At 45.5% G+C, this 25715-nt stretch overlaps 1 protein-coding gene across 2 annotated transcripts in view; it reads left to right on the top strand.

Moving 5' to 3' along the window:
- The window catches only part of prkcz (protein kinase C, zeta), a 626261-nt gene that overhangs the window by 553385 nt on the left and 47161 nt on the right, over window positions 1-25715 (top strand). For both annotated transcript variants that reach the window (XM_085967266.1, XM_085967267.1), the window contains exon 17: window positions 15730-15845. In XM_085967266.1, coding sequence (XP_085823392.1) covers window positions 15730-15845 — 116 coding nt within the window. The remainder of the gene's footprint in view (window positions 1-15729; window positions 15846-25715) is intronic.

The following is a 25715-nucleotide window of genomic DNA, read 5'->3' as shown; positions in this document are numbered from 1 at the left end:
CCCCCCAGTCGCGCTCTCTCTTCCCCCCAGTCGCGCTCTCTCTTCCCCCCAGTCGCGCTCTCTCTTCCCCCCAGTCGCGCTCTCTCTTCCCCCCAGTCGCGCTCTCTCTTCCCCCCAGTCGCGCTCTCTCTTCCCCCCAGTCGCGCTCTCTCTTCCCCCCAGTCGCGCTCTCTCTTCCCCCCAGTCGCGCTCTCTCTTCCCCCCAGTCGCGCTCTCTCTTCCCCCCAGTCGCGCTCTCTCTTTTCCCCCAGTCGCGCTCTCTCTTTTCCCCCAGTCGCGCTCTCTCTTCCCCCCCAGTCGCTCTCTCTCTTCCCCCCAGTCGCGCTCTCTCTTCCCCCCCAGTCGCGCTCTCTCTTCCCCCCCCAGTCGCGCTCTCGCTTCCCCCCAGTCGCTCTCTCTCTTCCCCCCCAGTCGCTCTCTCTCTTCCCCCCAGTCTCTCTCTCTCTTCCAACAACAACATGCCCTCAAAAAAGCCTCGGCACCACCGGGCACTTCTGCTAGTTACCAATACACATGCTTGCGTACTGTAATTTTGTGTGAATGTGCACATTTTAATGACCTTTTATAAATGTAGGAGTGGAACCAGAACCATCCAGGATTCTGTATAACCAGAGTAAATTTCATTTAAGCTTTATGCTGCAAGCATGACACAAGCATCGTAAAGGTATCATAATGCTGGTTGTATAAACAGAGTGTGAACTGAGGAGATACACGTGTGCAGTTTTTGTAGATGTTGGATTGTTTGTACATGGAGCTCTTGAGTTGTAACTCCTTTGAGGGAGTGCTGATGACATCAGTCATGCATTCTCCCAAATATAAAGATGATCTCCAGAGTTATAACAACATTACAGACCCAAATTTTCATGGTTCTTGCACTCTGGCATTGAATTGGATGCCTCCTGTTCTGGTCTACACAGTGGTGCTAGATGCATGTGCCTCAGTGCTCAACTGCTCATAATCCTATTTTTCAGCATGATACGAGTACACAGAACTGACACTGGGTTAATACCTTGGCTTTTCGGGCCGGTTTCCCATTTTTAAGCATTTTTAATGAGATTTTAGAGGCTGACTAACTTTATGTGCTATTAGGGGGATTTATGTTTATTATGTAACAGTTTTTCTACTCCCAATCCAAAATGTCAGTGACTTGGAGAGTTACATCCCTGAGATCTTCTGGGTGGGCAAGAGGCCATGAATGGGCCTGAAGTGCTAGAGTAACAGGACCCAGATTTATGCCTGTGGTTCCTCACATAGTGAGTTCTGACGACAGGTTGGGAGGGGCTGAAAGGTATTAATATGAAGCCCCAAGTGTTTACCCACGTGAGGAGAAAGGACAATTCATAAGGCCCAGTAACATTATGCTTTTATATATATTTTTTAAACTGCAGTCGATAGGAAACCTGGTTCTCCTGCTGCCACCTACATTTACTATTAGAAACTTGCCAATTTCCCCTTGTTCCAATGACAGTGGATACAGACTTTTCTGTGGTACTTGAGAGTTGCTGTTGGATTCTATGGCTGTGCTTATTCTCAGCACCTGATTACAGGAGAGAGCAAGGCTGGTGTTGCATTGCTCTCCCAAAACTGGTGCTGAAATATGAAAACATCTGCACGTATCTCATAGTGACTGGCTAAAGTGTAGTACAGGCTGAGCGTCCAAAATCTGGAGTTCCGGAATCCGGGACGATTGGTGGCAGGGTCATCCGGAATCTGTAAAATGTTCCGGAATCTGGACACCCTGAGGGAGGCTTACCAAAAACCGGAAATATCGCAACCTGGGCCCAGGCATTTCCGGACTCGGAACGTGTTTCTGATGTCCGAAGTCTGGAAATATCGCAACCTGGTCTCGGGCGTTTCCGGACTTCGGACAACAGAAACACGTTCTGAAGTCCGAAAAAACACAAAAACTGGCTCGGCCTCGCTCCCGAGTTTGCCGGATTTGGGACGCTCAACCTGTATTGTGGAAGCATCGAAAGGGATTGGGTTTCCTGCACCGGTCCTCTGAGCAGGTGTATGATGTGTGATATGGGGAGAACTCTGAGAGGAAGGAGAAAACAATAGAAATAACTTACAAAATAACAAAAGTTCCTTCTGAAAATTTGTTGTTTTGGTTTGCGGTCTTAAAAGTGGAATAGACACATTTACTGTTGCTGGAAGTTTATAGCTGGATTTTGTAGCTTAAAGGAAGTGCATCTTTTGCCTTTAGAGTGCTTTTCTGCTGATGCCTATAACAGTTGAGTAAGTAGTAGAGAGAAGTGATGCACTCAGCACCACTGAGATAATGGAAGAAATAAATTACATGTAGTGATAACTTACATACAGCACTGTATGTGCTTCCTGTAAAAGATCAGTACATTTGGTTCCATGGAAACCAGAGCCTAACATTAACGGTGAAATCTATTGTGGCATCTTAATTTAGTTGTAGTTGCATTTCTTCCCCTTCCACCTAGTTTTTTTTTCTAAATGCGTGTAAGTGTATAGTATTTAGGGTTTTCCTTCCCTTCGCCCTATAATCTTCAAGCTTTTAAAACCCAAACTTGATATTACCTAATCACTACTTTCTGATTTACCTTGTCTTCTCTTCCATTCTATTCATTCTTGGTGGTCTTGCACTATGGGCCTTGGTTTCTCAACCTCTGACAAACATACATTCGTCTTAGCTACTGAAATTGATGGCCTCCCAAACTAGGTGGCATTGTGGGTTAGACTGATGGCACAGTGGATTAGAATACTTCCCTTTACCTCTGGTTTGACCTTAGTCCATATTATTGGATTGAAGGCTTACTCTGAGTAGTCTTAATTGACTGTTGGTCTACAGCACAAAACAAACAATAAATTGACAAATTTTGGAATCTCAACAGGATACCAGGTAAAGGAAATGGAAATATTCACACTGGTGCAGTGGGCTGTTCTTCTGAGGTTGGAGCTAGGGAACATTTTGGAGATAAGTAGAACTCTACCTGACAGTGCTGTACTTGACCTGGAATAGGTTGTTGCTGACACTAGTTCAAAAAAAGTTTTAAAATATTACATTCTCCAGCACATCAATCAGCTCAAACACCCCAAAAAGATATAACATTAAATACATTTACACGGATTTTAATATATGCTTGACTTGACCCAAGGGCTAGTTTGCATTTGGAATCCACACAATGTAGGAAATAAAATGGCTCCATACATTGGCCTCAAAGTTGCTGCTTTTAATACTAGCCTTAGTTTGCAATGGCATTTGTGCTTCTCCCAGATGATATCCTGCAGATCAGAATGGATTAACAGAAGCACCAGAAAAGGGTGATTGAAATTATCTGCCACAACTGCTGATGTAGTTACTTAGACCTGGAAACATGGTGTCCGATTTCTGAACAGATCTGAATTGACCCAATTCAGATATAAAAAGAGTTCAACCGCATCCCTACACTGTGGCCTATTAATGTCACAGCAGTTTTCTCAAGCAATTTACTCTCCATTTGAATGTATTTGTTTTCATTTTCTTATCCAGCAACTGTGAAAGAGAGAAATCCTTACAAAGGAGTTCTAGTTTTTTTTTCTTGTGAAAAATGCTACCCTTTGCCAAGAGAAATGAACCTAATTTATAGAAATCTCCAGGAAATGTTTCTTGCTGTTCAGAAGAAGTTGTTGCTGTGAATCTGAATAAAATTTGAATGAGGAGCTATACTTCACGTGTGACCAAATTACAGATGGTTGTTGAAATATAGAACATTATGACCATTCTGTGCAAGAATTAATTTTGTTTATAACAGACGGGCTGCATCATACTCAGCTTCCACCCCATCGGTTGAGAATAGACAGTTCTTAAAGCAAAATGGCAATAATTTAACTCCTCTATAATATATCCTGGAAGACGCTCCTAACATCTCTCTCTCACTTTTGGACAGGATACAAGAGTATGCTTGGCATGTGATACTGTCCCTCGCTCAGTGCTGGTCTCTCAACCCCTTTCTGTTGTAACCTACCTTATCTCTATTTTATCAGTAAGCCTATGGCCAATGCTCTCTCAACTTTCCTCTCTGGTTCTTCCTAAGCTAAAGATATACCATCCTAAAACAACAACTTGCATTTGGATAGCACCTTAAATATAGATAACATCCTAGGCACTTTACAGAGGCTTGGTGGGGTGGGAGGAAGAGAGAACAGATAAAATTAAAGGAACAGCTGCCAAGCCACAGTAGGATAGGGGAGGTAGCTGAAAGCTTGGTTGAAAAGATCCGTTTTGAGAAGGTTTTTAACGATGGAGAGAGAAGTGAAGAGGCCAGAGTGAGGGGTTTAGGGAGCGAGTTCCAGAGAAGTAGGGTCAAGGTAGCTGAAGGCTCTACCATTAATGGCAGGGTAAACAAAAGACAGTGTATAAAAGACCAGCCAAAGGGATGAAGGTTGTGGCACAACTTTCTCCTCTCTATATCGTCATTATATTGAGATCCTGTGAAACTATTTTCCAGCAAGAGGCACTGACTATAGGAGAGGAGGCGTCGTAAAAGGGTCAGGAACATCTTTAACCATGCTCGAAAGATAATTTAAGAGATACTGGAACTTCTTTCCCCTACAGTTCAAGTCTAGTATAAAACTAGGATTTGACTGTGAGTACCAAGAACTGTCAACAAAGACAAGTTTTAAAAGAATAGCAACCTCTGAATGATGTGACCTATTTCATAGTCTGCAGTGTCTGGGAAATTGAGTAAGGATGGAGTTCTCTGGTATACCAGTGATTAATGAAACTGTAGTTTAAGCATCATGCAGAACTGAAGATGACTTCATCTCTTCACCGGCTTTGGTATCTTGAGTTCTATAATGTATAAAATCCACGCATTTTATTGTCTTTTTATTTTTGGGGGGAGGCAGGTAGTATTTTTCCATATTCTGACAACAGCAAGTTTTAAGTATCTCCTATAATTTTGCAGAGTTTCATGCAAGTTGAACAGTTTGTGATTTTCTCTCTCTCTCAGTTTCTAGCTAATCTGTGCACAGGAATAACTCATGGTTCTTCACACTTGTACCATTATATTGTTGTACCTTTCATCTTTAGAATGACATACGCAAATGATTTTTTTTCTTTGTTGTCAGTCCTTGATTCAGACCACAGTCAAGGAATACTCTTTGCTTTCTAATTGCAGCTTTAAGGTGAGCAACAATATAACTTGACTTTGCCCTTTCCATGGGGAAGGGCATGTTTCCCACTTGACACATACCCATAGAAACATAGAAGATAGGAGCAGGAGTAGGCCATTCGGCCCCTCGAGCCTGCTCCGCCATTCGATGAGATCATGGCTGATCATCCAAACTCAGTACCCCGTACCTGCCTTCTCCCCATATCCCTTGATACCTTTAGCTCTAAGAAATATATCTAACTCCTTCTTGAATATATTTAAAGACTTGGCCTCAACCTCCTTCTGTGGTAGAGAATTCCACAGGTTCACCACTCTCTGGGTGAAGAAATTCTTCCTCATCTCTGTCCTAAATGGCTTACCCCTTATCCTTAGACTTTGACCCCTGGTTCTGGACTCTCCGACCATCGGGAACATTCTACCTGCATCTAGTTTGTCCAGACCTGTCAGAATTTTATAAGTTTCGATGAGATCCCCCCTCATTCTTCTAAACTCCAGCGAGTATAAGCCCAATCGACACAATCTCTCCTCATACGTCATTCCTGCCATCCTAGGGATCAGCCTTGTGAATCTTCGCTGAACTCCTTCCATGGCAAGAACATCCTTCCTCAGATAAGGCGACCAAAACTGCACACAGTACTCAAGGTGTGGTCTCACCAAGGCCCTGTACAACTGCAGCAGAACATCCTTGCTCCTGTACTCAAACCCTTTCGCTACGAAGGCCAACATACCATTTGCCTTCTTCACCGCCTGCTGCACCTGCATGCTTACCTTCAGCGACTGGTGCACAAGGACACCCAGGTCTCGTTGCACTTCCCCTTCTCCCAATCTATTACCATTCAGATAATAGTCTGCCTTTCTGTTTTTGACACCAAAGTGGATAACCTTGCATTTATCCACGTTATATTGCATCTGCCATGCTTCTGCCCAATCACCCAACCTGTCCAAATCATCCAAATTACCGTAACCCATTTTATTTAAAAAAAAACAATGCCCTACCTGTGTATAAGATTGGTACACCAACTGGCTGTGGCATCAGGACACCTGATTAATGCAGTGCTCTTGGGGAAGGGAACAGGAGACGAGTGCCAGCATAAACTGGGAGTGGAGGAGAATGCTAGTGTAATGTGAACAGCGTGAGGGAGAAGACCTGGGAGGGACGGTGAACTGAGGGAAAGAAGATAATGCCAGCATAAACTGAGAGGACAGAGAGAACAGTGATTGCTTGAGTTGAGGAAGGAGGAGAGTGCCATCATAACTGGGGGAGATGAGAAGAGTACCGCCTTGAATGGACAGGGGAGCAATGTGTCAGCTTGAATGGAAGGGTGAGAAGAGTGCCATCATAACTGGGGGAGATGAGAAGAGTACCACCTTGAATGGACAGGGGAGCAATGTGTCAGCTTGAATGGAAGGGTGAGAAGAGTGCCAGCATGACTGGGGGAGATGAGAAGAGTACCGCCTTGAATGGACAGAGGAGCAATGTGTCAGCTTGAATGGAAGGGTGAGAAGAGTGCCAGCATAACTGGGGGAGATGAGAAGAGTACCGCCTTGAATGGACAGGGGAGCAATGTGTCAGCTTGAATGGAAGGGTGAGAAGAGTGCCATCATAACTGGGGGAGATGAGAAGAGTACCACCTTGAATGGACAGGGGAGCAATGTGTCAGCTTGAATGGAAGGGTGAGAAGAGTGCCAGCATGAATGGCAGGCGGGAGAAGAGTGACAGCTTGAACTGGGAGAAAGTGTGAAGAAGAGTTCCCCTGTGTCATTGTAACAGTCACACAAGCAATTTTAACAGTTAATATAAAAGCTGATATGTAACCAATACACAATGGCCTCAATTTCTGCTGAATAAATTAGTAGTTGTGTCTCAAATTTTGCCACAAGCATCTGCTATGCAAGTGACAGAACGTTGTGCAAAAAAGGGTGTACACCGTTACACTTTCAGTGTAACTACATATGATGGCTTTTAAATTCAGAGCTATTTTTGAGTTGCCAGCTTTGGCTAGTTTTCTAGGTTGTGTGCCACTGCTCCATGATGTGCCCATTATATAATTTTAATATCACATTTCTGCAATCTGCTGTGCACTGCACCACCTGGAAGTTACTTCTACAGAAAGCAAATGTTTGAAGGGCACTGTACTGCATTGTACAAAGTATTGAATCTATATTAGATAGTGGAAATGTGGGTTCCTGGTAAGGGACATTCCTGTTATAGCCACGTTCCTTAGAATCTCCTTCCTATTTAGGAGAATTGACTGTTTTTAGTATTATGATCATTGTATATCTGAGAGCTACTAGTTTTCACTTTTTAAATGTCTGTTGGTGAGAAAGTATCAGAATAATTGACTTCTGGGAAGAGATTGCAAAACTGTAATACAGGTATTCTGCCGATGTCCTAGTTTGTGAACACCAGCAGAGGCCTGAGATTGAATTACAGCCATTATCTTACTCCCAGGAATGTCTTTTATATAAAATATATATATTGAATGGTTACTTATTTCATTCTTTCTTTGGTGTTTTGCAGCAGTGTTGAGCCCAATTCCTAGGTAGAGGTGGCACAGTGTAGTTGAAAGGTAATATAAAAGCTGATTTGTGGCATTCCCAACCTCTCAGTATATATCTTGTTCTGCCCTGAAAGTGATTTTCATTGTGTGTCTCTAAGGGTCTTTTGAGATTCATTAGTTTGATTCTGACATATTTAGGATGGCAGCAATATTGTTCAAGTGGCAAACAAATACTCTGCTGTAAAGCATTTGTTTTTAACAGAAATTTGCACATTTTATTTGCATGAAAAACTATCATGCCTTTAATTTGTCAATTCATAGAACAGGCTGTCTTTCATTTTCACACATCAGACAAAGCCTGTGAAGTGATTTGACAACTAAGCATTTAAGGTAGTCCCTTCACATCTTGAGTTATAAGCTCCAGTGGTAGCCGGTAATGCTCTACCAGCCAGAAGTGTGATCAGTTTTGTAAGTTGTCTGTTAGGTCAGGAGGTGCAGAAGAGTGTTTGCAGTAGTGTAAATGTACTATATCTGTTAAAAATCTATGCAGAATGCCAATGGTCAAATCTTAACAGTCACTGGCAAGCACGATCATTACCTGGAAATTTAACATGTGTACACTGTAGAGATTAGATTAGCTCTGGTCTTTCAGATAATCAGGATCGACTGCAAACCAATATGGTGGGGATATTGTTTTTAATCAGAGTTTAAGACGGAATATAACACACTAGTTATACAGCAAAAACATAGACCGTGACAAGCAGCTGGTACCGGTCCTGATTGGACAGACGGCTGGCGTGCGCGAACAGTTCTGCTGCTTACGGCCTTTCTTCCTCTCATCTAGAACCTCCAAGGATGGGTCCACTCCCGGAAGAGTGTTAGACCAGCCCCACTCTTGTATGGCACTCCCCTCCACCGTCTGTGCTAAAAAGCTCTCTAGGTCTTTCTTTTATTCTCTTTTTAGGGGTGGGCCTGAGGTAGGATACGGACAGAACTATCTAACCTGTAAGGGTTCTTCCTACACCAAGGTGCCCAATGGCATGTCAAGTTCTTTCTCTCAACTCCCCTAAGGGGTCTCATGTTCTTCCTTCACATGTCTTTCCTGTTTATACATTCTGAAGGCCCATCCATCGTAATTCCTCCTATCTCTCCCATCCTTATCCTCCCAGGTTTGGAGTCAGACATGCCATTCTCGGCCTTCAGATGTTCGTAGCTACTTGTTATCAGTTATTTATGTTCACGCTGTTCATGTAGCTTTAGCTATGCAAAACTAACTATTTCATTCCATTATCAGACTATTGTACCATGGAATGAATCATTAAATTCCCAAAGATATCCTCTATTCTATTCTCATACACTGGTTAACTTACACATTTTAAAGCAGTTTTGTTTAAACAAAGTCAAAATCCTAACTTAGCATTATAATATGGTTATTAGCAGTAATGGAAGAAACATAGGCGTTGGGCCTCGGTTGGCCAAATCAAAGATACATAAAACAAAGTTGAAATCCTAACTTACAAACAGCAGATAGCTAGCCTGGAAACAAGTTCATATATGACCATCATGGTGCAGAATGTTATAACATCCGCAGGGAACCAAAAACATAAGCAAATTCTAAGGGCCCGATTTTCTGGATCGTGCGGGAAATGGTCGGGTTCCCTGAATGTGGAGTTCCGACCCGAAAAAAAAATGGGTCAGCCAGCTGCACGCAATTTCCCCTCAAGTGGCCAATTAAGTTCCAGCGTGTGGGCAGCCTTGCTAATTGTCCATTTCCAGTCAGAAAGCCCCACAGTATGATGTCATCATTCGTGGTGCTTTCAAGGTCCACAGCAAGCACTGCTTCCTCTGTTGGCTTCCAAACGAACCATACAGGATGGCAGAGGAGCCTGCAGCAGCTGTGGCCAGTGCCAGACCCCGAGCTGCCTCCAAATTCGACGAAGCTTCACTGCAGGCATTATTGGATGGGGTTAGGGGCCACAGGGAGGTCCTCTTCCCTAGGTCAGGCAGGAAGAGGCCTTCCACTGAGACTAAGGCTGCATGGATGCAGATGTCAGCAGATGTCAACTCGCTGGGAGTCACCAGAAGAACCTGGATACAGTGTCGGAAACGATTCCATGACCTTCACCGTACAGGAAAAGCAAGAATGAAGTTTCCAACACCCTCAGCCTGATCCCGATTGCCTTTCCCCACCAGCACTCAGCTTTAGTACTCTCTTCCTCCACATCCCACTTCACAGTCACATCCATGCACCCTTACCCATTTCATCTCTCTCTATGCTCACATTCACATAACTATTCCACCATGCAGCCCTCACACTCCCTCTCACTCTGATGCTTTGAACACAGCTGACAACACACAGGGAGGGCCCTTGGTCCTGCAGCCTCACACCATCTTTGTCTCCCTCTAAGTATCTATGCTATGCAATCTCTACACTCACTCCTTCCTTACTCAAACTCCACTTGTCTCCTTCATTGCAGGAAAAGAGAACTCACAACAACGGAGAGCGAGCCAAGACTGGAGGAGGCCCACCCTCAGTAGCCCACCTGACCCCCTGGGAGGAAGGCGTGCTGGAAATTGTTGGGGAAGGAGAGATGGGGCAGTCCCGCAAGCTGGTGACAGAATAGTTTGCCATCTCTCTCATTGACATTGCATTAGTCGCTGTTATGATTCGGAAGCTACATCATTTGGACTTATGAACATCTGCCAACTCCAATGTGCATGTAACCTTGGCACCACATCTCTAACTCCTTCCTCTACTCCCCCACAGGACCATCCAGAGCCCCCGTCCCCACTGTGGAGGAGGAAGAGGCTGTGCAGCCAGACTCCTCAGAGGAAGCTCCAACCTCTGAGGGCGCAGCGTCAGCAGAAGTAAGCGCACCCAGCACCAGCGCAGACACTCACACCTCGGGGGGACCTTCGGGACATAGAGTAGTGTTGTCACCTGGTGTTTCACAGCTCACAAGTGAGCCTCAGCAGATTCTGGAGACAGGGACAGCAGTGGAGAGTCCTCGTCGGAGGGTGCAGGACTCTGCCAGCTCAGCTCAGCTGCGCTGCATGTCGACCCTCTGCCCTTGGGTCCATCTGCAAGAGAAGAGGTGATGGATCTCCATGCACAGATGCAGGAGTCTCTGGCAGGTTTTGTCTCCAGGGTCGCTGCGAGTGTGGAGCGAATGGAGGAGTCCATAGCGACCATGAGCAGAGCCTTTGTGGAGTCATTGGCGCATGAACGCATCACCATGGAAAGGTTGGCAACCTTCATGGAGGAGATAAGTCGCCAGGGTATGGAAAACATGATGAGTGCTCATAAGAGAATGACATCTCTTGAGGAGCGATGGCCATCTATTGAACAGAGAAACCAGATCTTCATGGAAGTCCTTCTGAGTCGGACTGCCAGTGCAGATACGGGTCCCCATGGCCCCCTAATGCGCAGCAAGGTGCTCTCAAGCCACTTCCAAGCGCTGGCCCCTTCTGGCCTGTGCAGCTTCAGGTGAGTGAGCAGCAGCCTGGTGCTCCTGTTGCTGATCCTGCTGTTCCTGGTTCTGCTGCTGCCGCCTCTGCTGCTGGAGATCCTCTAATGGCAAGAAGGGAAGGAAAAAAAGGCGTCCCATGCTTCTGGTAGATGCCTCCGCTGAGGAAGCGCTGAGTGAGGGTGGCGAGAGAGGCTTCCCAGGAAATCACATTGGAGAAGTGTGTGAGGCTCCAACGTTCCACAGCTGTGCCTAAGCCTTGAACAAGTAGCCCCAAGCCTGCAACAACAAGGTCCTTCAACATACAAATGCTCTCCGATTAAATCTCAGCTTTCCCGAATGACCTGCAGCTGAGAGCAAGCAAGCTGGCAAGCTTCACGCCAGGGTTCATCAGCGGGGTTCCCCGCAGGCGTGTTTAGCGTGGGGAACCCTTGAAAATAGCAAGGGCCCCTTAAAATGGTATTAAACATGCCAATAATTGCTGATTAGGGTCCCGACGGCCAGTCCCGCCAGCGGCGGGCAGGACTGATTTGGGTCGGAGAGAAACGGCGGTCCGAAAGTTGGACGGGGCGGGGAATCAGGCGGCGGGGGGGGGGGGGGTCGCGACCCCCTATTTCTGCGATTTTTGGCCCCCCCCGCCCACCTGAAAACCCGCCCGACAGCTGGGAGAAAATCGGGGCCTAAGCATCTATCCAGCTATTCTGAAGAGATACTTTTGTCTCAAGTTCTAATACAAGCATCTAAACACAGTATTATTCGCATCACTATTTCATTCGCATATAACCATATATATTTTAGGTCCCCTAATTTCTAACAACACAAAGTCTAAGCACATGCTTAATGATTGCTTAAATAAAAACAAAAAATGCTGGAACTACTGAGCAGGTCAGGCAGCACCTATGGAGAGAGAAACAGAATTAACGTTTCAGGTCGATGACCTTTTGTCAGACCTCATTGCTTGCTTGTTGAACAATCCACATTTGCACTATTTAATATCGATCCAGTATGTTGCTGGAGCATTCATTATGCAATAGACATGTATTTACCCATTGCTTTCCAAATTCCAATCCAACAAGCCTTTAGGTGCTCCCAACAACCACCAGCAACAAAGTCATAAACTATCGGTCCTTGTTGCACTTACTTTCAACTGTACCCTAATATATTAAAGGACGCGACTGCTGCCAACGAACCCAAAGCGGTCTGCGCATGTGCGCTGCCGGTTCTTCACGGGAGTGGGTTCATTTTTTTTTTTTAATTTAAAGCCAGGAACAGAGCGAGCTGGTGAAAAATCCAGGAAGGGAGCGAGCTGGTGAAAAATCCGGGAAGGGAGTGAGCTGGTGAAAAATCCGGGAAGGGAGCGAGCTGGTGAAAAATCCGGGAAGGGAGCGAGCTGGTGAAAAATCCGGGAAGGGAGCGAGCTGGTGAAAAATCCGGGAAGGGAGCGAGCTGGTGAAAAATCCGGGAAGGGAGCGAGCTGGTGAAAAATCCGGGAAGGGAGCGAGCTGGTGAAAAATCCGGGAAGGGAGCGAGCTGGTGAAAAATCCGGGAACGGAGCGAGCTGGTGAAAAATCCGGGAAAGGAGCGAGCTGGTGAAGCAGCCGGGAAGGGAGCGAGCTGGTGAAGAAGCGACGAAGGGAGCGAGCTCGTTAGCGTGATCATTTTTTAAAAAGCAGAAACATCATGCTTCCGGTTGTTGGAGTGCGCCGTACGCTTCTGCGCAGCTTCTGGTCATTGGCAGCAGTCACTCCGTATATTAAAAAGCAACACATTGTAAACATAAACGTTTACAGATTTTTGATGGCGTTAAAACTCCAAGATTGACTTTTAAAGATCAGAATAAATTTCCTAGACGTATACAAGTTGTAATGGCAGTCATACTAAAAGGAGTCACTCAACAATTCCTTCTGTTGTGATAGTCACAGTCACAGTGTGACTTTAACTTTAGAAAGTGAATTGGAAGAAGCCAGTGTGCTAATTAATCCCAATTCTTCCAACAGACCGTAGATGCTTTGCATTGGCATCAACTCTTCCCGACTAATTTGACAATCTGAAGGAAGTGAATCGCCAGATTAAAATTCCAAGAAGTTAAACGTTTGTACTTTCTCTTCACTGATCAAAGGAAGAGTTAGTGGAGTTGAGAAATTACAATTGCTCCTCCATTCAAACAACAAAATGAGATTACATCCAATGATCAAAAGGTTAAACACAATTTGCTGAAGCGCTCTTGTGTGTTGGACAGTGTTTGAAGACCAGGAACTCAAACCTGGCACTAAGCTCATGGTCTACAGAGCAGCAGTGATACCCGCCCTGCTGTATGCCTCAGAGACATGGACCATGTACAGCAGGCACCTCAAAGCACTTGGAGAGGTACCACCAATGCTGCCTCCGCAAGATCCTGCAAATCCATTGGCAGGATAGGCACACCAACGTCGGTGTTCTTGCTCAGGCCAACATCCCCAGCATCGAAGCTTTGATCACGCTCAATCAGCTCCGATGGACGGGTCACATTGTTCGCATGCCCGATACGAGACTCCCAAAACAAGCGCTCTACTCAGAGCTCTGGCACGGCAAGAGAGCCCCAGGAGGGCAGAGGAAACGCTTCAAGGACACTCTGAAAGCCTCCTTGAAAAAGTGTAACATCCCCATCAACACCTGGGAATCCCTGGCCCAAGACCGCACAAAGTGGAGGAGAAGCATCCGGGAAGGCGCCGAACACCTCGAGTCCCTTCGCCGGGAGCAAGTGGAAGGAGCGCATGTCAACCCAAGCACCCCACCCACCCGCCCCTTCAACCACCGTCTGCCCCACCTGTGACAGAGACTGTAGGTCCCGCATTGGACTCATCAGTCACCTGCGAACTCATTTTTAATGTGGAAGCAAGTCATCCTCGGTTCCGAGGGACTGCCTAAGAAGGGAGAGAAGTTGGACAGTTATCTATTTTAACAGTTATTTATTATAAATTTTCATTCATTATCAAGCAACAATTCTCTGTAAATATTGCCAAGCATTGGAACAAACATAAGAACATAAGAAATAGGAGCAGGAGTCGGCCATTCGGCCCCTCGAGCCTGCTCCGCCATTCAATGAGATCATGGCCGATCATCGACCTCAACTCCACTTTCCCACCCGATCTCCATATCCCTTGATTCCCCTAGAGTCCAAAAATCTATCTATCCCAGCCTTGAATATACTCAAAGACAACATTCACAGTCCTCTGGGGCAGAGAATTCCAAAGATTCACAATCCTTTGAGTGAAGAAATTCCTCCTCATCTTAGTCTTAAATGGCATACCCCTTATCCCGAGACTATGCCCCCTAGTTCTAGACACTCTAGCCAGGGGGAAACAACCTCTCAGCATCTACCCTGTCAATCGCCTTCAGAATCTTGTATGTTTCAATGAGATCACCTCATTCTTCTAAACTCCAGAGAGTATAGGCCCATTCTACACAATCTCTCCTCATAGGACATAGAAACATAGAAGATAGGAGCAGGAGTAGGCCATTCGGCCCCTCGAGCCTGCTCCGCCATTCAATGAGATCATGGCTGATCATCCAAATTCAGTACCCGGTCCCTGCCTTCTCTCCATATCCCTTGATCCCTTTAGCCTTAAGAAATATATCCAACTCCTTCTTGAATATATTTAATGAATTGGCCTCTACTGCCTTCTGTGGTAGAGAATTCCACAGGTTTACCACTCTCTGAGTGAAGAAATTCCTCCTCATCTCTGTCCTAAATGGCTTACCCCTTATCCTTAGACTGTGACCCCTGGTTCTGGACTCCCCGACCATCGGGAACATCCTTCCAACATCTAGTCTGTCTAGTCCTGTTAGAATTTTATAAGTTTTGATGAGATCCCCTCTCATTCTTCTAAACTCCAGTGAGTACAAGCCCAATCGACCCAATCTCTCCTCATACGTCATTCCTGCCATCCCAGGTATCAGTCTGGTGAATCTTCGCTGCACTCCTTCCATGGCAAGAACATCCTTCCTCAGATAAGGTGACCAAAACTGCACACAATACTCAAGATGTGGCCTCACCAAGGCCCTGTACAACTGCAGCAAGACATCCTTGTTCCTGTACTCAAACCCTCTCGCTACGAAGGCCAACATACCATTTGCCTTCTTAACTGCCTGCTGCACCTGCATGGTTACTTTCAGCGACTGCTGCACAAGGACGCCCAGGTCTCGTTGCACTTCTATTGCCAATCTATTGCCATTTAGATAATAATCTGCCTACCAGTCAGCCCTTTCGTCCTCAACTCCAAACAATAGACAAAACTTCATTTTTGCAATGTCTGTCAGTGGTCACCTAAAGTGTACTCCTGCACACAGTGATGCAGAAAATGGATTGTGTTTGGCAGCGTAATATACAGTTGGAATACTGGAGGGACAAACCTGAGGGGCTGTGGCTTTTTCTCATCCTTGTCCTTTTTCTGTTACTTTTTTTTCTAATAGAGGATGCCCGATTTGTTGACATTGTTCATCAGAGCTGTTGAGGTTAAACGTCAGTGTCCCCTAAGAGTATTTTACTGTGTGCTGGAAAATGTATTCTAACTTGTATATTTTGAATTGGATTTTTCCACCTTCCTCTGATCTGTGTGTAACTTTGCCTAGTTCTGACTTACTTTTTTTTTTCCTCAGTTGGAGAAGAAGCAGGTGACTCCTCCATTTAAACCACAGATCACCGATGACTACGGTTTGGAAAACTTCGACACTCAGTTTACAAGTGAACCTGTGCAGCTCACACCGGATGATGAGTGAGTATATACATCTATATTTTGGAGATTTTTAAACCCTGGTCATTACTCATTGCCTTTTGGGAAACTTAGAATTATGCATGTATTTTACTAAAAGGTTGAATGTCACCGTACCATGAGCCAAAGCAAACAATTTTAATTCATAGAGTTTGCTGAAAAAATAAACTGTTTTGTAAAAAATTTAAATTAAACTGGTTATACGTTGGTAGAGTATATAAATACTAAAGGTGTTAGATGTGATAGGTTTTTAAAATACCATTGATAAAAGGGCTTTAGTTCAGCTATATGCTTATAACTGCTTATTTTCCACAGTTCATTTGCATAAGAGTGTGTGTGGCATGCTTCTTGGAGCCTATTCATAATGACTTGCTTTCAACTTCTATACTGCACATATCACTTAATATTTCTCCTCCTTGGAGAGATTAGGTAAATTAGTATTATATCTTCCTTAACATTGCTCACAGACAAAATTTTAAATTTTGATATTCAATGCACATTAGTAGTTGACACCTGTGAGATCTTCATGGGTTTTTATTTTAATAAATGTAGTCCCAGGCCTCTCTAGCCTCGGGGAACTCAGACAATGCAGTTTCACAGTAATTTTATTTTAAAATCTCATTAAACTGCGCTCAATAATAGTTATTTGAGCCTGTAACAGCTTGTTCAAGTTTAATATTTTGCTACCTGAAATCTGTTTATTTCCAGTACTGTAGTGGCTGCTGAAACCATTGCCCAACACCATTGCTTTCAACCTCTACCATCTGCAACCTTATTAGTCAACGGGTCTGTCAGTGAAACAGATCAAACCAGTCAGACAGTTCAGGCATAACAACAGAAAATGCTGGAAAAACTCAGCAGGCCAGGCAACATCCGTGGAGAGAAATTAGAGTCAACATTTCGGGTCAAAACCCTTTATCAAGACTAAGGAGGCACAGGGAATGAAATAGATTAAGAGGCCGGGCTGGGAGAGAACAAATTGGAAGAAGAGACATTAAGAGGTATTCAAAACGAGACGAGATGGTGATAGGACTAGTGGAGAGACAAAAGACGGCTCTAGATTAGGTGTGAAATGCGCTGGCAGAATGGGAGACAGTTGCCATGTGGGAGAGAAAAAAAAAGGAAAGGGCGGGGGTGGGGGGGAAACCAAAACAAAGGTGTGGATAAAAAATAAGTAAAAATGTAATAGGGGCCGAGGTTATGATCTGAAATTGTTGAACTCGATATTGAGTCCGGAAGGCTGTAAAGTGCCTAATCGGAAGATGAGGTGCTGTTCCTCGAGTTTACGTTGAGCTTCCGTGGAACAATGCAAGAGGCCAAGGACGGTGAGGTCCGAGTGGGAATGGGGCGGTGAATTAAAATGACAGGCGACCGGAAGCTCGGGGTCACCCTTACGGACTGAACGGAGGTGTTCCGCAAAGCGGTCACCCAATCTGCGTTTGGTCTCCCCAATGTAGAGGATGTAGACAGTTCAGGCATTGGTTGGCCCTCTGCCACATCTTTCTTCTTATTGTTTGATAGCCCTGTCAGTGAAGTGTTGAACCAGTGAGAAAGCTGAGACATGACACTACACTGAACCAAACCAGTCAGAAAGCTGAGACATGATGCTAGACTGAACAAACCAATCAGAAAGCTGAGACGACACTACACTAAATCAAACCAATCAAAAAGCTGAGACATGGTGCTACATGAACCAAACGAATCAGAAAGCTGAGACGTGACGCTATGTCTTGGCACCGACAGACTGGTGGTACATTTTGGTATACGTGTATGATTTTGTTTGCACTTACTATATTGAGTCAAGAAACTAAAAATTTATACTAACTCCATTATATGCTGCTGCTGCTGCTGCTAAGACCGCCTATTTCCACCTCCGTAACATCGCTCAACTCTGCCCCTGCCTCAGCTCAACTGCTGCTGAAACCCTCATCCATGCCTTTGTACCTCTAGACTTGACTATTCCAACACACTCCTGGCCAACCTCCCATCTTCCACCCTCTATAAACTTGAGGTCATCTAAAACTCTGCTGCCCATGTCATAACTCGCACCAAGTCCTGTTCACCCATCCACCCCTGTGCTCGCTGACCTACATTGATTCCGTTAAGCAATGCCTCGATTTTAAAATTATCATCCTTGTTTTCAAATTCCTCCAAGGCCTAGACCCTCACTATCTCTGTAAACTCCTCCAGCCCTGCAACCCTCCGAGATATCTGCACCCCTCCAATTCTGGCCTCTTGTGCATCCCCAATTTTAATCGCTCCATCATTGGCGGCCGTGCCTTCAGCTGCCTAGGCCCTAAGCTCTGGAATTCCCTCCCTAAACCTCTCCGCTTCTCTACCTCTCTTTCCTGCTTCAAGATGCTCCTTAAAACCTACCTCATCTGCCCAAATATCTCCTTATGTGGCTCGGTGTCAAATTTTGATTGCTAACACACCTGTGAAGCGCCTTGGGACGTTTTACTACGTTAAAGGCCCTACATAAATACATGTTGTTGTTGAATCAATTTGTATTTGCAGCTGAAACAACCAATTAATTTATCCCTGCTTAAAGGCTTTTTCCCCATTTTTTCCTGAAAGCACCAACTCTTGGTCGGGTGCAGTTCAATGGATACCTGCTGGTACCTCAGACAAGTGTCCATTCTTTATATTTGAGCCTGGACAGTGAATGTCAACAACAACAGTAACTTGCATTTACATAGCGCCTTTAACGTAGAAAAGCATCCCATGGTGCTTCACAGAGGTATGAAGAGAGACTGACAATGTGCCAAAAAAGGCTGGATTAGGAACACAGACATCCAAAAATTTAGAGAAAGAAGTGGGTTTCTAAAAGGATCTTTGAGGAGGAGAGGTGGAAGGGTTTGGGAAGAGAATTCCAGTGACCTAGGTGGCTGAAAGCACACTGCCAATGTTTGGGCAAAGGTGAGGGGATGCACAGGAGGCCATGTCATAGGAACATAAGAGAGTTTTTTTTATTTGTTCACATGATGTAGGCAGTGCCGGCATGGCCACATTCGTTGTCCTGACAACTGAGTGGCTTGCTAGGCCACCTCAAAGACCATCAACAGTCAAGCATGTTGTGCAGGATTGGAGTCACATTTAGGCCAGACCAGGTAGGGGTGGCCATTTTTTTTCCAAGAAGGGCATTAGTGAACCAGTTGGGTTGTGAGGATAGACAAGGTTAGAGACATTGTGAGAGGCAAGGCCATGTAGGGTAGAGACAGTGTGAGAGGCAAGGCCATGTCGGGTAGAGACATTGTGAGAGGCAAGGCCATGTAGGGTAGAGACATTGTGAGAGGCAAGGCCATGTCGGGTAGAGACATTGTGAGAGGCAAGGCCATGTCGGGTAGAGACATTGTGAGAGGCAAGGCCATGTCGGGTAGAGACATTGTGAGAGGCAAGGCCATGTCGGGTAGAGACATTGTGAGAGGCAAGGCCATGTAGGTTAGAGACATTGTGAGAGGCAAGGCCATGTCGGGTAGAGACATTGTGAGAGGCAAGGCCATGTAGGGTAGAGACATTGTGAGAGGCAAGGCCATGTCGGGTCGAGACATTGTGAGAGGCAAGGCCATGTAGGGTAGAGACATTGTGAGAGGCAAGGCCATGTCGGGTAGAGACATTGTGAGAGGCAAGGCCATGTAGGTTAGAGACATTGTGAGAGGCAAGGTCATGTAGGGTAGAGACATTGTGAGAGGCAAGGCCATGTCGGGTAGAGACATTGTGAGAGGCAAGGCCATGTCGGGTAGAGACATTGTGAGAGGCAAGGCCATGTCGGGTAGAGACATTGTGAGAGGCAAGGCCATGTCGGGTAGAGACATTGTGAGAGGCAAGGCCATGTCGGGTAGAGACATTGTGAGAGGCAAGGCCATGTCGGGTAGAGACATTGTGAGAGGCAAGGCCATGTCGGGTAGAGACATTGTGAGAGGCAAGGCCATGTCGGGTAGAGACATTGTGAGAGGCAAGGCCATGTAGGGTAGAGACATTGTGAGAGGCAAGGTCATGTAGGGTAGAGACATTGTGAGAGGCAAGGCCATGTAGGGTAGAGACATTGTGAGAGGCAAGGCCATGTAGGTTAGAGACATTGGGCTGGATTTTGCTACGGGGGCGGGTTGGAGGTGGGAAACCCACATTCGGGCTTGTTGTCCCGCCTCCATGGAGATGTGGCCAACCCACTGAATTTTCCTCTGATTGACCTTGTTGAGCCCGCCCTGTGGGCTCAGCAGGCCAATTAAGGGCCACCCGGCAACAGGTGACGTCAGAGATTGACATTTCATCTGTCAAAAGCTTTTGGCAGATGAAATATCAGTGTTTAACAGCTGTTTGAAGCTGTCAAGCACTGAAAAACTGCTCATTCAGCCTCAGTCCTTTCTCAGGATAACTTTAAAATCATTTTGCTGCCGAAACCAAGAAGCTGATTTTTTTTTTAAAATCGGAGCTTCTGTGGTTCTTGCAGCCGACTCCCGACACCGGAATGCAGGACTCCTGTAAAGGTAAGTAAAAGTAAGTTAAACTTATTTAAACACTTTAAACACTTGCAAAACACTTACCTTTGCACTCCTGCACCCCTCACTCACCTGAACACTGGGCATCTCGACCCCTCCAAGACCTCAGACCCACGTCCCGCCTCGAAAACTTTTCGTGGTTTGGAGCTGTCGGGAAGCCCACAAACCAGCAATAAAAATCACGAATAGGCAAAAAACTACCTGTTAACAGGCAGTTTAATTGCCTTTAATCCCTTCCCGCCTCTGGGAGTCGGGTTCCAGCACTTGTCGGCAACCCGACTCCTATGAAATTGACATGGAGGCGGGATGGGGTCGGGACCCCCGGATCTCCGATTTTTATCGCCCGCACGCCTCCAACCCGACTCCAGGGGCTTAGGAAAATCCAGCCCATTGTGAGAGGCAAGGCCATGTCGGGTAGAGACATTGTGAGAGGCAAGGCCATGTAGGGTAGAGACATTGTGAGAGGCAAGGCCATGTAGGGTAGAGACATTGTGAGAGGCAAGGCCATGTAGGGTAGAGACATTGTGAGAGGCAAGGCCATGTAGGGTAGAGACATTGTGAGAGGCAAGGCCATGTAGGTTAGAGACATTGTGAGAGGCAAGGCCATGTAGGGTAGAGACATTGTGAGAGGCAAGGCCATGTAGGTTAGAGACATTGTGAGAGGCAAGGCCATGTAGGGTAGAGACATTGTGAGAGGCAAGGCCATGTCGGGTAGAGACATTGTGAGAGGCAAGGCCATGTCGGGTAGAGACATTGTGAGAGGCAAGGCCATGTAGGGTAGAGACATTGTGAGAGGCAAGGCCATGTCGGGTAGAGACATTGTGAGAGGCAAGGCCATGTAGGTTAGAGACATTGAGAGGCAAGGCCATGTAGGGTAGAGACATTGTGAGAGGCAAGGCCATGTAGGGTAGAGACATTGTGAGAGGCAAGGCCATGTAGGGTAGAGACATTGAGAGGCAAGGCCATGTAGGGTGGAGACATTGTGAGAGGCAAGGCCATGTAGGGTAGAGACATTGTGAGAGGCAAGGCCATGTAGGTTAGAGACATTGAGAGGCAAGGCCATGTAGGGTAGAGACATTGTGAGAGGCAAGGCCATGTAGGGTAGAGACATTGTGAGAGGCAAGGCCATGTCGGGTAGAGACATTGTGAGAGGCAAGGCCATGTCGGGTTTTTAGCACAAGGATGTGAATGTTAAATTTGGGGGATAGGGTGCAAATGTCGGCCATCAGATGAGGTGATGGTCGAGCGGGACTTGGTGCAGAATAGGATGCGGGTAGTAAAGTTTGGATGAGCTGAATTTATGGAGGGTAGATAATGGCAGGCCAGCCAGGAGGGCAATGGAGTAGTAGATCTGGAGGTCACAAAGGCATAGACGAGGGTTTCAGCAGCAGATCGTCTGAGGTAGGAATAGAAACAGGCAATGTTAGGGAGGTGGAAGTAGGCGGTATTTGTGATGGAAAAGATATGAGGTTGGAAGCTCAGTTGAGGGTTGAACAGGATGCCAAGATTGTGGATAGTCTGGTTCAGCCTGAGACAATGGCCAGAGAAAGGAATGGAGTTGGTGGTGAGGGTATGGATGTTGCGGCAGAGTCTGGAGACGATGGCTTCAGTCTTCTTGGTGTTTAGTTGGAGGAAGCTACAGTTCATCCAAGACCAGTCTGAAAGCACAGAAGCAGTGAAGGGTTTGAGAGAAGTGGTAGACCCCATATTGTAGAATCATAGAATATCCGCAGATGAGGTTGCCAAGGGGCAGCATGTAAATGAGAGAACCAAGGATATATCCTTGGGGAACTCCAGAGGTGACGGTGTGAGGATGGGAAGAGAAGCCATTGCTAGAGACGCTCTGGCTACAATCAGATAGGTAAGAGTGGAACCAAGCAAGGCCAGTCCCACAGAGCTGGACAATGGAGGATGGTGTGATTAACCATCTTGAAGGCTGCAGAGAAGTTAAGGAGGGATAATGCACCACGGTCACAGATAATATTGTTTGTCACTTTGGTTCAGGCTGCTTTGGTGCTAAAGGAGGGGCAGAATCCTGATTGGAGAGATTCCAGGGTTAGATATGTGTACCATCTACAAGATGCACTGCAGCAACTTGCCAAGGCTTCTTCGACAGCACCTCCCAAATCCACAACCTCGACCACCTAGAAGGACAAGAGCAGCAGGCGCATAGGAACACCATCACCTCCAAGTTCCCCTCCAAGTCACACACCATCCTGACTTGGAAATATATCACCATTCCTTCGCTGGGTCAAAATCCTGGACCTCCCTCCCTAACAGCACTATGGGAGTACCTTCACCATGCGGACTGCAGCAGTTCAAGGCGGCGGCTCACCATCACCTTCTCAAGGGCAGTTAGGGATGGGCAATAAATGTTGGCCTTGCCAGCGACGCCTACATCCCAGGAACGTATAAAAAAAAATAGAAGGAAGGGAGATTTGAAAGAGATTAGGGATACATGGGTGGTAAGGGATGCAAGGAAGTAGTCGAAAGTGGTCTTGATGGTGATCAAGTGGCTGTAAATTTGGGTAAGAGGGTTTATATAGAGGGTGAAGTTTAAAAAAGACATAATGGTGGCAATTCATAGGAGAGAGGACAAGGGGAGCTGAGATGAAGATTGACGTTACCAAGAATGAGAGTCGTTTAGGATATCTTGGGGGGGAAAACTCGGGTGGGGCTTGGAGGGAGGGAGAGGTAGATGATGACGATTTTCGAGAAGTGAGACAGATGGAACGGGGTGAGATGCTCGAAGGAGATGATGTGCATTGGTGATAAAGGCCATATCATCAGCCCAGTGGTTTGGGCACCACAGCTGATGCATAGTATAACTAGGCGTGGAGGCTTCAATAAGAGGCCAGGTGTTGCCCCCTCAAATTTCAGTTAAAGCTAGGTGTCAGTACGATTATCTACAATAGGGTTGCAGATGGCTAGGGCTTTGTTCACGAGTGAGTAGACATTCTGGAAGGAAATATAGCAGGATTGTTGATCACACTAATTACAGCATGACAAGTGTACATAGGCAGTTTCCATTGTAAATGTGAACATAGGAATTTAAAATAGAAAAAATTGGTGGGAACTATGTGTAGGTGTAGAATTTTTTATATATATATAGATAGATAGATTTTCATTATCTTTCCCTGCTCGGAGTTTACAAGTCTTTTTTTGAAGCTGCTTGAGTCAATGGTGAAATAACGTTGTGCAGCTTAGAGGTTAATCCATGTGGATCCTGTGTTAAATGATTTTGTTTCCATGAGTGAATTGAGCAGGTGACTTATGAGTGGCACAGGTGCAAGTTGAGTTGAGGGCTGTTTCAGTGGAAAGAAATTCTATAATGTGGATCTACAAATGTAATTCTATTTATCTATTCAAGTGTACTCTTCCATAGTTTTAAACTGCTTTCTTGATTTAAGTTTTTGAATTAACTTTAATGGGGCTTATGATAGCACAGAGGCTACTTCTGCTCCCCACAGATGCAAGCTGCTTCTCTCCAGAGATAAATGTCTGCCATTTTGCAAATCCCTTACTTGGGACAAGTGTTAGGGTGTTATAATTGGTCTCAGTATCCTGGGCTAGCAAGGGAAAAAATCAGGGGTTTCCACTCTTGATTGCTATCTTGTGATCCCTCGAGAAAATGGATGTGTGTGGTCATTGGGCGATGGCAAGATCAGACCCTGTTGTGCTGCCCACTCCACCATTGAATGTTCAGCAGATATTATCAAGGGTCACCTGAAGAATGGACACTTAGCCCACGAGGAAATCGTTTTAAAAAAGCCTTTATGCGGGGACATGTTCGTAGGCCATCACAGCCCCATATACAGATTAATCCAGCGGGGAACAGTGGAACTAGTATAAATTGATAGCTTCCTGAGTTGATAAGTCCAAATAAAAATGTGCAGGTGTTAAAATGTGCCACTAGTTGCTGTACAGAAAAGGAAGCCACTCCACCATTTCACTTCTGCTCAGGCATAGTGGCAGCAGATTGAGGACATAGAAAGTTTTCTTCATCATTGCACAATTCTCTAGTGTTCGAAATACTGCACAAGCTCCCTAATAGTAGTTTGTAAGTACAGTGCCTGGTGTAGAACAGAGCCATGTAGCTCAGTAAGCTCTCAGCTTCCATCCATGGTCTGTGCTGAGTCAGCTAATCTCAGCTGGGACTGCAGTCAGGTGATGGCAATTGGTCTCAATATCCCTGGGCTTTGGGGGGGGTGAAAAAAATTAGTTAGGGTTCCTGTTCATGGTTGGTATCAAATGACCTGTTTCTAGAAAAGTGTGCAGGTGTGGGTACCGGATAAGGATTGGATGGAGCTCGGCTATGACGACCTCATGACCCTCACAAACCAAATGAAAAGAAATTGACTCATGATTTAATGTCCTAGTAAAGGATCCCCTTGGTATGAGTGACCATAACATGGTTGAATTTCAAATTCAGTTGGAGGGTGAGAGAGTTGGATCTCAAACCAGCGTACTAAGCTTAAATAAAGGAGACTATGAAGGTATGAGAGCAGAGTTGACTAAAGTGGACTGGGAAAATAGATTAAGGTGTAAGATGGTACGGGAGCAGTGGTGTACATTCAAGGAGATATTTCACAACTTTCAAGAAAAATATATTCCACTGAGGAAAAAGGGGCATAAAGGAAAAGACAGCCATCCGTGGCTAAGTAAAGTAATAAAGGATAGTATCCGACTGAAGACAAGGGCATATAAAGTAGCCAAATCTTGTGGGAGGATAGAAGATTGGGAAGCATTTAAAAGCCAGCAAAGAATAACTAAAAGATTAATTAAGAAAGGGAAGATAGATTATGAAAGTAAACTAGCAAAAAATATAAAAACAGATAGCAAGAGTTTCTACAGTTATATAAAAAGAAAAAGGGTGGCTAAAGTGAATGTTGGTCCCTTAGAGGACGAGACTGGGAAATTAGTAGTGGGGAACATGGAGATGGCAAATACGCTGAACAAATATTTTGTATCAGTCTTTACAGTGGAGGACACTAAAAATATCCCAACCCTGGACAAACAGGGGGCTATGGGGGGGGGAGGAGCTAAACACGATTAAAATCACTAAGGAGATGGTACTCAGTAAGATAATGGGACTTAAGGCGGATAAATCCCCTGGACCTGATGGCTTACATCCTAGGGTCTTGAGAGAAGTAGCGGCAGGGATTGCGGATGCATTGGTGGTAATTTTCCAAAACTCCCTGGATTCAGGAAAGGTCCCAGCAGATTGGAAAACTGCTAATGTAACGCCCTTATTTAAAAAGGGAGGTAGATAAAGGCTGGAAACTATAGACCAGTTGGCCTAACATCTGTGGTTGGTAAAATGTTGGAGTCCATTATTAAGGAAGCAGTAACAGGACATTTGGATAAGCATAAT

Source organism: Somniosus microcephalus, chromosome 25 (assembly GCF_052327205.1).
Source record: "Somniosus microcephalus isolate GS21.2 chromosome 25, FLI_Smic_1.0, whole genome shotgun sequence".
Taxonomy (NCBI): domain Eukaryota; kingdom Metazoa; phylum Chordata; class Chondrichthyes; order Squaliformes; family Somniosidae; genus Somniosus; species Somniosus microcephalus.
Note: the sequence above shows the minus strand (reverse complement) of the source record. Positions and strands in the feature narration are given on the sequence as shown.